Source organism: Pundamilia nyererei, unplaced genomic scaffold (genome assembly GCF_000239375.1).
Source record: "Pundamilia nyererei isolate P.nyererei 1_Seehausen unplaced genomic scaffold, PunNye1.0 scaffold00172, whole genome shotgun sequence".
Lineage (NCBI taxonomy): Eukaryota > Metazoa > Chordata > Actinopteri > Cichliformes > Cichlidae > Pundamilia > Pundamilia nyererei.
The window spans coordinates 1,152,700-1,163,611 of NW_005187573.1; the positions used below are offsets into that span (position 1 = coordinate 1,152,700).

The following is a 10,912-nucleotide window of genomic DNA, read 5'->3' on the forward strand; positions in this document are numbered from 1 at the left end:
ACTTTTTTGCCCCACTGTATAATCTTTAAGATACTGCTAATTTAAAATGGGTTGATAACAAACCTCAGGACATCTGTAACAAAGTAAAAACATGAGACAATACAATAAGAAAGAAGCCAACATGGACATTTGCTTTTAATATCCCATTCTTTGTCTTGCCAAGTGAACACTGTGTGTGTCTGTGTCCTCACCAGCTCAATGTCCTGAACCACGGCAGGTCGTAGGAGTGGTACACACTGTAACCAATGGTAATGATTTCCTGGAAGCATTTTATCTGGACACAGAGGACCTGCGTAGATAAAACACTGTGTCAGCAGCACAAAGGCAAAATATTGATAGGACAAACCAGAACGGGCTTTTGGGGTGACAGAAAACATGGCAAGATCAGTCAAAGTACAGTAGAAGATACCGGTTACTTTATCTGACAGAAATGGATGAATATTCCACAGTCCAATAGTCTGAATGTATTGATGAGCAACACTGTGGATCACACTTGTGTAAATAAGACCACAATAAACAAAACTAGTTAATAAAGATCATTATTACAACACTGCTGATTCTCCACTGGCTCTGTTAAACCTTTTTGCAGGACACCAAATACTCCTCTGTGCAGGAAAAACCCTGAGCACAACTCAGTGTGTGTTTCTGTGTGTGTGACACAGTATGGTGTCCTACTGACACAAAATGGCTGACAGGCCTATTTTCAGGGTATTCCCTGATGACGGAGCCAACTACCCTGCAAATGATTAGAGAAACTGGATCCTCTTTAATCCACAATACTATGATTTTAATTTGCTTTAAAAAATAAACTGACTGCGCTGCTTAGAGTAGCTCTGAACATTAACACGTCTTCTATATATAATCAGTGAGAAAAAGTCTGATTCGTAACACAATTCATCTTAACTGAAATAATTTTGTATCAAAAAGCTTAATTTGTCTCAAATCACAAACGATGGCTCTAAAAGTGGAATGACAAGTCAAGTCAAGCAGGACAAATCAGTAGTTTGTACTCACAATCATCATAAGCACCATGGGGCCCAAGTAGATGATGAAGAAGAAGAAGGAGATCATGGCTAGTGTTAGGATGCCTCGCACCCACCAGTTCTTCCATCTGAAGAAAAGACATAAACAATGACACTGGCAAAATGACAATACAAAAAAATTAAAAAAGCAACAAGCGAGTTGTATTTTAAACGTAAGCACAACTGAAAGAGCCTGGGCCAAAACTTTTACTTATATTATGTTATCAAAAAGGCCAAAATCATTCAAATATGTGACGAGGAATTCCTTTGTATGAATCATGACACCTCCACAGTGGCAACGCGGCTTGGCATCCACACGTACCCGGGTATTTTTGAAAACGCAGATTTTTCTATGCGTTTGCACCTTTCGTCCACACGTAAACGGCGTTTTCGGTCACTGAAAACAGAGATTTTTAAAAACTCCTGCCAGGGTGGAGATTTTCAAAAACTCCGTTGTTGCATTTACGTGTGGACGAGGAAAACAGAGAAAACGCAGCGTCAAAGGTGTGCGCCTTTTTCACGTCACACGTTATCGTTTCGGTGAAATGGATTTCTACAATAGCGGACTTAGACAATACTGTTAACTTTACTCTCTGCAGTGTTTAAATGCTTACATATACAACACAGTTACTGTCCCTCCACACATAGAAGCAGAACTGAGTTCTATGCGCCATCTTTGTTTACTCTTTCCCACCCAGGCTTCTAGACTTTTGATTGGCCAACATTTCTACACGGATAGAAATATATCGCTAACTGTTGCTTTGGCATGTTCCTAGCAGCCTGGACGGGATTTAAAAAAAAAAAAAAAAAAAACGGAAAATCTCCATTTTCAAAAATACCCGTGTACGTGTGGACGTAGCCTTACATGCAGTCCAGAAAAAACACGGGGTTCTTGTTTAGGTGGGTGGGTTTAAAATGAGCGCATAGCAACTCACAGTACACAGACAATGGGGGTGTTCAATATCAATAAACAAGACCGAGCGTGTTCCGGCCCTAGGAAGAGGACGCATCTTTACGTTCATAGCTTTAAAACACACTGCAAACAGCTTGCAGTTTATATTTCCTTTGATACTCAGGCATACCTTGAAGAGAGTCCAGACAGCGCCTTATTTAAAACCTCAGGCGTGTCGTCAGGAGGGACCGGCACCTCTGGGACACCAGAGTCCACTTTGGACTCACTGTCTGACACCCCCTCTTTTTCTGCCTTCAGTTCATTGTCCGAACCCTGCAAACAGACAAAAACAGAGAAAAAAAATGGAAGATTTGGCTCTGAAAGGGAAGGAAAACAACTATTCTAATATAACCATAACAGAACATTTAGATATGTGCTGTTTAATCATAGATCACGGATGAACTTAGGAGAGTTTACCTTTCTCTCTGAGCTATCCAGGAATATGATGCATGTCTGTTTTTTTACATATTTACAGGAGCAATGAGCTGGTGCTGTGGTCACGCGATAAAATACCTGGGTAAGTAATCTCTTGGTACTTTTTGCCCAACACTCATATGACACATTTGTGACACATGTGACCAAAAAAAAAAAAAACAACACCACCTTTACCCAAAATGGTAACATATGCAACTCTAAAAACTCCCCACCCCACAAACACTTTATTACCATTACTGCATGAAAACCAGGCTGGTTAGAACTAACAGCGTGTCAACCTGCACAGATGTTTTCAGTTCTGCCAGTTATTCAGGTTGAGGTGAGGTGGTGGTTGTGAAAACACCACACAATTTCAAAATAACAGTGAAGTGGTTCTTCTCCAACAGTTTCAGTAAAAAAATAAAAAAAAAAATAAATAAAACTAAAAAAAAACTGAATAGGTGAGATGTTTGTTGGCTGCTGGCATCTGTAATATTTTCCATCTTCACACAGCACCAATGTATTATAAAACTATCAAAAATAAACAATTTAAAAACAAAAACAGTGATGCTAGGCTACTGCTTTAGGAGAAAAAGAGCCGCATGTGTGTGTGTGTGTGTCTGTGGTGATAGTGGGTGTGTAACAAATGGACGGATGGAATATGGAGAGGATAAAAAAAACTTTAAAAAAACTGAATAGGTGAGATGTTTGTTGGCTGCTGGCATCTGTAATATTTTGGCGATCGTGGCGATCGTGGCTCAAGAGTTGGGAGTTCGCCTTGTAATCGGAAGGTTGCCGGTTCGAGCCCCGGCTTGGACAGTCTCAGTCGTTGTGTCCTTGGGCAAGACACTTCACCCGTTGCCTACTGGTGGTGGTCAGAGGGCCCGGTGGCGCCAGTGTCCGGCAGCCTCGCCTCTGTCAGTGCGCCCCAGGGTGGCTGTGGCTACATTGTAGCTTGCCATCACCAATGTGTGTGTGAATGGGTGGATGACAGGTTGTGTAAAGCGCTTTGGGGTCCTTAGGGACTAGAAAAGCGCTATACAAATACAGGCCATTTACCATAATGCTTACTATTACATACTTAATGCAAGAATATTAAGAAGTCTTTATAATAAGACCTGTTTTACTTTTTAAGATCCGTTTAACAAACGAGAAGAGAGGAGAAAACAGCTCCGACGTGTGCAGGCTTACTTTCAAATAAAACATCATTTTGCAGGTCTATTTGAGTCCCACTTTCAAATAATCATGAAAACTATTTGTATGCAATTATGACTTCAGTCCACTTCAGTGTGCTGTCATCTTGTTTTCTCATCAAGCCGCAGGCAGAAATCAACCATCCAGCCCTGAGCATAAAGTAAAATTGCATCAAGTGTCCAAAACTACATGTATCGTGTCTCTCGCTCGTTCGCAAATCCTTAAATACATGTGGGATACGCGCAGATGACATTGCATGCCCACATGGAGTTTTGAGACTAATTTAAAGCTGTCAGCTTCACACAGATCCGCAAATGTAAGCTGCGTTTCAGTCCCAGTGTGAAACAAATATGTACAAATCATTGCTTGTAACACATTTGCAACACTTTGAGACATATTTCCCTCCATATCGAAAGCATACTTTTTGTATGTTCACGTAAGTATCAGAATGGCAGATTTAGCACCAGATCCCCCGGCTCCGATGTACAGATACCTCTGGCTAATGCTTAGTGTTCCGAGATAAGATAAGATAAGATAAGATAAGATTTATTAGTCCCACAGGTGGGAAATGTGTTTCGTTACAGCAAAAGTGCAAAGTTATGTAGCAGAAATTAGAAAACACTGGAATGCAATAAAATAAAATACTATATACAATAGAATAAAATAGAATAATATAAACAATAGTTTGGCTCGTGGCTGGTAACTAGCTTTCTGGTCTGGGTCCATTAGACTCTCTCTCGTCTGCAGTAGCTACCACTATAAACATACTCTTCTTTTTCTCACTCAAACTTCTGCAACAAACTTTGTGCTGCAGATGTTACCGTTTCTCGCTGTAGCGCACACACACACCGCAGAAGTGTAATCCCCTTTCTTTCCCGAGAGAGATTGATGGATGGATACTAAATGTCCGTTAGTGAGTTATTGTGCAAGAGGAGAAATACAAAGCAACAGAGCAATGTTTTCTGAGAAGTGGTTTAGAGCGAACAACAAATTTTGCTCAGGGTGCGTCTGTGTGGAAAAAAGCAGGGAAAAAAAAGCACCGGCTTCATCTGAGATGAACATATTATGATTAATGGACTGTCAGTGTACAGTCGTGTGTGGGAGGCTAAACACTGCTCCAAATCATCTCCATCCATATTGTTGATTTCTCAAAACCATCTGTTTGCTAATGAAGGCCTGCCTACAACACTGACTGATCTTTATCCCCCCATAGCGGCAATGCTGAAAAAATATGGATGGTTGGAGCTCCTGTGCCAATAATAGAGAGGGTTTTTTAAGGCAGTTTGTTCTTTCACTTCTCATTCATCCCCTGCTGCCCTCTCTGCTGCTGGTGACCAAATAAGGCTTGGAGTTGACACATCAGATTCACCCAGCAGATGGCTGACGTGGTTTTGTGACGCCCACTTGGTCTCACATTCACAATTTGGCAAATAATCCATACTACAGCTGGATATTCATTAGATTAAAAACAAACAAATAACAATGTGTCTTTAAAAAAAAAAATCTGCCCGTATACTGGACGTTTACATCACCAAATATTATATTAGTCGGGCTCCGGCTTTAATACATAATAATACTTCTTGTTAGGCATGCATCACTCAAATATTGATATCAGTCCAATATGAACTAGCATGATGAGACGTTTGGTTACATGTTGGTGAGATGTTCTATTTAATTCAGTTTCACTTTGTTCTACATTTACTTAGCCACACAGACAAGATATAGATACCTTAGCGTAAAGTCTGCCAAAACAGTGAGGACGAGACATGAACAATATCAGGCTCAAAACACGGATTTGGTAACTTTATAAAAGAAAATGCAGCAAATAAATATCTTAGAATATAAATTGACTAAATCTGAATGATCAGTTAAATGATAAATGAAAACAGGACCAAAATAAAAAGTATTAAAAATGTATTCAGCAAATGTATCTTCTCTAGTCTAACTTCAGCACTGTGTGATATTTAAAGTCATAACAGTTTCTCCTTTCCTCATCTCAGTCTAAGTGCACCTCATTTTACTGCTCCTCATACAAGTTACAGTAGCAGTGGAGCATCCAGGAGACAAATGAAGTCAAATAATATTAATGGAGTTGGTTGTAACAGGTTATTAGATGCAATAAATACTTATAAGTAACACTGAAGACACACAGACACACAAGTTAGAGAGCAAGAACGACTTATTTGAGCTTTTTACACTAATATCACACCAGTGCTCCTCTAATTTGATATTCTCCATCTGCCCACGCCCCAGGCCAAGGTCTCTGTATCTGAGTTTGGTAAACCAACATATTAACACTAAAAACTTGATTCAAGATAAACAGTTCCTGTGAGCAAGAACTTAAAGTAGAAAAGGTTCTAATAACAAAACGCTGCTCTGTTAAGTTTGCAAGCTTTTTAAGAGAGATTTAATCCAGAGGTTGAGGATCGCATGTTTCTGTTAATGTTGTGAACAAAATAGTGATTCCCTGATTGGCTGCATCATGTTTGTTACAAGTCAGCCAAATATATATTAAAAAACATTGTATGTTTTATAAGACTTAGAAATTTTAATTAAGTTCCCTTCAAATTATATGAAACAGTCACTAGTGTGCACTGCCACCCAGAAGTCAAAACCCAGGAGACGAATGCAGAAGCACACACAAGAATCCACATACACACAGGCCCATTCTCCTTTTCCTGGTTTCTATGGAGACAATATCCGTCATTCAGGATGCTTGAGTTAAAAATAGACGCTCCTTTCACATAAACACTTCTTCCCTTTTATGCTGTCTTGCACATCTGGGTTTGTTTTTTCTTTAATCTCTAACTGATTAGAAAAGGCTGCTTCTGTCAGCCATAAAAGGCCATTTTTATTTGGATCTTATGGTTTTCGTGCAAAGAGGAAAGCGATTCCTTCACAGGGAGGCAGATACAAAAGTGCAGGCTTGTGATCTAGCTTCACCATGCTGGAAAGTAGCCAAAGTAGACAACTGTGATCAAACAGTTTAACTCTACTGACGTCATCAAGACACTGCAGCTATACCATGAGGTTATGTAACCTAATCAAAGACTGAAGCATTCATGCGCTTGTGAACTGAATTTCACTATATTTCAAATTATGCAATCCACCATAAAACTACCTCAACAAAAGTAATTTCATCAGCTAATATAACTGTCTTTAGAGCAACTTTTTCTTTAGTAAATTGCGTGATATTACACAGAGTTACAAAGGTTTGTCCACATGTGCGCCTCCACCAAGCTAGACTTTTTCAAATAAACCCTGGTTCTGCTCAGGCAAACTACTGATAAATAGTTAACTGCAAATAATCTGGTTGGGTATTCTGTATTGTCAGTGTCAATTTCTTTTATTTCAGCAGAAGTGGACATAAAATGGATACTTTTGTATCAGAATTGTAGCATTATTATTATTATTATCGAAAATAATACAAATTATTCACCTGATTGCACAACTGCAAGCTCAAGGTCATGAGGTAGGCTGCTCTTAAACAAGTCATGGCAAAAAAGTAAATAATAAAGAACACGTTAAACCAGTCACAGTGCGCTTCCCTGGAAAATTACATTAGCCTGTGTGGCTCGCTGTGAGGATGTCACTAATGCTTCCACTACTTTCTCCAACTGCTTTCAGCTACTCTCCAATTTTCTGTAATTATCTCGTCCTAGATATCCACACGTCTATCACCACGCCCCTTTCTTCATTCAATGCCACGCATCGTCCATGTTGAACTCATAAATGTTGCTTTTATTTCCCCTCACTCTGACTGAAACAGCTTAATAACAGTTTGTTAAGAGAGATTAATTATAATATCGTGCTACCCATCAGTCTACGACGCGAAGCAGTGGTTGTTAATGTAACTACAGCTACTAAACACTTTAGCCTACCAGGGCGCGCGAACATCATCGCTATCGGTCATATCAAACCAAAATTTACAAATATAAATAAATAAATACACAAACAAAATAACACGTTTAGCTTAACGCTGCTGCTGAACATTTAGCATCGGTGCTAGCTCATAAAGGGCCAACATGGAGACCTTCATCGCTTATTTACCTCTGTGTGCAACGGCGTATGTGGCTAGCTTGCAGCACGCCTTACAAATCTAAGTTTATTATTTTGGGATTTTCTGGTAGACTGCTTAGCATTCAAGAAAAAGCGTCTTCAAATGTATTTAAAGGGTTTTTGTTGGACAAGACCAGCTGCTATACACATCGGCATAACGTAGGTGAAAAGGGCAGCTCCAGAATCGATGAAATTTTAACTTTTGCATTTGGTTTGCTGTTGTTTTCGCAGCGGACGAACACACAGGAAGACGGTGTGTACCACCAGCCAATCAAGTTTAAAATTTGAGTAGTTTGGCGGATGGTTTGTATAGCGTCTTTCAGATGCTTTTAACAGCTTTTACGTTGTAAGATGTGGTTATAAGAGTAAATTGACGACAGCCTTGTAAAACTTAAACATGCCTTATTATTCATTCTAACATGACCTTTCTTAGTCACACCAGTCACAGTGTAACGGGAATTTCAAATCGCTCGGTGGCTAGTTAGCGTCAGGACCGCTAAATGGCAGGACTGAGTCCAAGCTAACGTTACCTTGTCCTCTGACGGCTGCTGCTGAAACGTAGGGTCGCTGTCTTTGGGTCCACGGTGCCTCAGCTCTGCCATCTTAGCGGGTCGTGACCTGACGACAACAGCGAAGGTCCTGCGGCTCCCACAAACAACCTCTTTGTTTTTTGGAGACTGACACCTCCTCTGCTAAGCTCCTAGCTAAATTTCTGCAAACAACACTTTCCACCCAATTCACGATCATTCACTTCCTGTTTTCAAAATAAAACTCCATATTGACTACCCAACATAATGCTAACATGACATTAAATAATCTTATTTTAGAATAAATATTAATGTTAATATTAATATTACAATTCATGCAACATGTAACTCTTTCGGGATTGCTTCAAGAAACTGACCATTTATTATTCTTTATGTTTCTTTCGTCTTTACTGACAGTCTTTAAAAAATATTAACAATAAGATTATAGGAAATACTTGAAACGTCTCTCAACATGAACTGGTAAACCTCCAGGCTTTATTAACTTGATTTATCCGGAAGTTTCATGTTGTTTCATGTTGCCCAAATATGTAGTGTATATACCGGTATTGCATATTGTACGACTGCAATATGAATCCATGATAAGCTGATACTAAATGTGGCTATTTGTTTCTTCTAAATTCCAATTTCCCTTTTCACCTCAGTTTGTAAAAAAAAGTCACATCATAGATTTGTTTTTGTTTTGTTTGTTTTTTCAATCCAGTTGTAGTTAACAACAGTAACGTCGGTCTGTTGCGTCCTCTGGACTGGTTTGGTCAGTCATTTTTTATTTTTTGACTGAGGCACTTTTCACAATTTGATTTGTAGAATACATCAACTTGGCATCTTAATTTTTTCCTGTTTATTTTGGTTATTTTTAAAAGGATCATTCGTGGGATATTTGAAAACATTGCTCCTATGCAGCTATGCCAAGTGAAAACTGTGTGCGTGTGTGTGCTTTTATTGTGAAATTATAGCTAATGTTTACTTGAATATGGGCTAGCTTGACCTTTCCAGCAGAACTCCCTGATGTCATTTTAAGGTGTGGGTTATGTTCAAGAAAAATACTGTGAATGGCATTTAGAGTGCCACAGATGTAATTAACAATAATTAATAATGATGATGACGAAAAGCTCAAGAGGAACAATATTTGAGCCTTTTATACCAGGATGTATATTCTTAGTTTAAATTTCTTAATAGTAGTCTTGCAGATGTAAATGTAAGATTGACTCAGTGATATTACTAATGCAAACGTTGCAACAGTACAGTTGTAGTGAAAAGAAAAGTAATTAATTAAAATGATCTAAATCCAAACTGAGATGAATAACAGTGTATGACATATTACATCTTGTCATTATTTATTTGACAAACACTAAGCCAAAACCCAGTGTGGCAATGTGTAAAAAACTAAGTACATTACCATTGCTCAGTAGCTTGTACAACCATCTTTGGTAGTAATAATTTCAAATAGGGTTTAGGGGCATCTTTCCGAACCTAAGCAATGCTGCCATGCTGTTTTTAGAGAGTAGACACTTTCTCCTGCCAACACTTCCAAACAAGACATACTTGGTCATTCTTATTCCATTGATACTGCTATGAGTGTTAGCATTTAACATGCTATCTAAGGCTTGTAGAGTGAAAAATGCAGCTCTTGTTTGTTTTTTGTTTTTTTGCAGAAAAGGGTGGTACTTAAAAATAAAAGGAAAAAATGTTTAACAATAAAAGAAATGACCATGCTTTACAATCTTACGCAAATATTAGCATTTTCCAAACTTTTTTTCAACAACAAAAAATCTGAAAGAAAAACAGAATTTGAACATACACTGTGTGTCCATTTTAGACAAACAAAGACAGAGACAGACTCATGTCTAGAGGACTATTAGACAGAACATGTAAGGCAGTTTCCACCTCTTTACAATTATCTGTAATTTGCACCTTTAACACCAAGTGGCAGCAAACGCTCGCTGGAAGCATGTGTGCCTGCGTTTCAGCTCTGTGGAGCTGACGACATCCAGCTCTTATAAATACTTAATGGCTCGCTGCTGTTGCAGCAGACGTGGAACAAGCGGTGCAGCCCAAATATAACAGTTCAATAGGATGTGGTATTAAACTGTTGAGTGTTCACTGTCTGCACATGAGCAGAGCTGCGATGCAGACCAGCATTATTCAGGATGATCATGCAGAGGCAGTTTGCATTTAGCAACAGCCTACCTGACTCTAAACCTTGTTGCTTAATACTGGAATATATCAGTAGGTGCCACTGCTGCACTGATTTGCATGACCATCACAGATTTTTTGCATGCCTTTGTATTATAGAAACCACAGGAGTGAGCTATAAGAGATTAAATGTACACCTGTACAGGAGATGTTTAAAGAATTCTAAACGACAGATTAGCGACTAAACGGAGGAACTGAAGCTTCTTCTCATTTGCTTCAGCCATGTCTCGCCTGGAGGCACATCTGACTTATTTTTATCTCCTAATTTAGTTAAATTCTCATAACTCGTCTTCTCATAACGTGTCTTTCTTTATTAGCTTGTGTCTCTTTTATATCTCGCCCCAGTGTTTTATGACTTGAATTGCCTTGTTTTTGACAGACTCTGTGCTGCAATTTCCTTTAAAACCAGAAAGAGACAATCAATTTTAAAAGTTTTGTTTTTCCATTTGAATAGAATAGAATAGAATAGAATAGAATTGCACACGTACAGCAAAATTGTGGAAGAAAGTTGATAATAACATTTAGCCATG

The 10,912-nt window shown here is 38.7% G+C and overlaps 1 protein-coding gene across 1 annotated transcript in view; it reads right to left on the reverse strand.

Annotated features, from left to right (window-relative positions):
• cds2 (CDP-diacylglycerol synthase (phosphatidate cytidylyltransferase) 2) overlaps window positions 1-8,377 on the reverse strand; it is a 17,670-nt gene extending 9,293 nt beyond the window's left edge. The window contains exons 1-4 of the mRNA XM_005746114.1: window positions 8,172-8,377; window positions 2,105-2,247; window positions 1,015-1,111; window positions 192-289 (exon numbers count right to left, since the gene is read on the reverse strand). Coding sequence (XP_005746171.1) covers window positions 192-289; window positions 1,015-1,111; window positions 2,105-2,247; window positions 8,172-8,243 — 410 coding nt within the window. The 5' untranslated portion in view covers window positions 8,244-8,377. The remainder of the gene's footprint in view (window positions 1-191; window positions 290-1,014; window positions 1,112-2,104; window positions 2,248-8,171) is intronic.
• Between the last annotated feature and the right edge of the window lie 2,535 nt (window positions 8,378-10,912).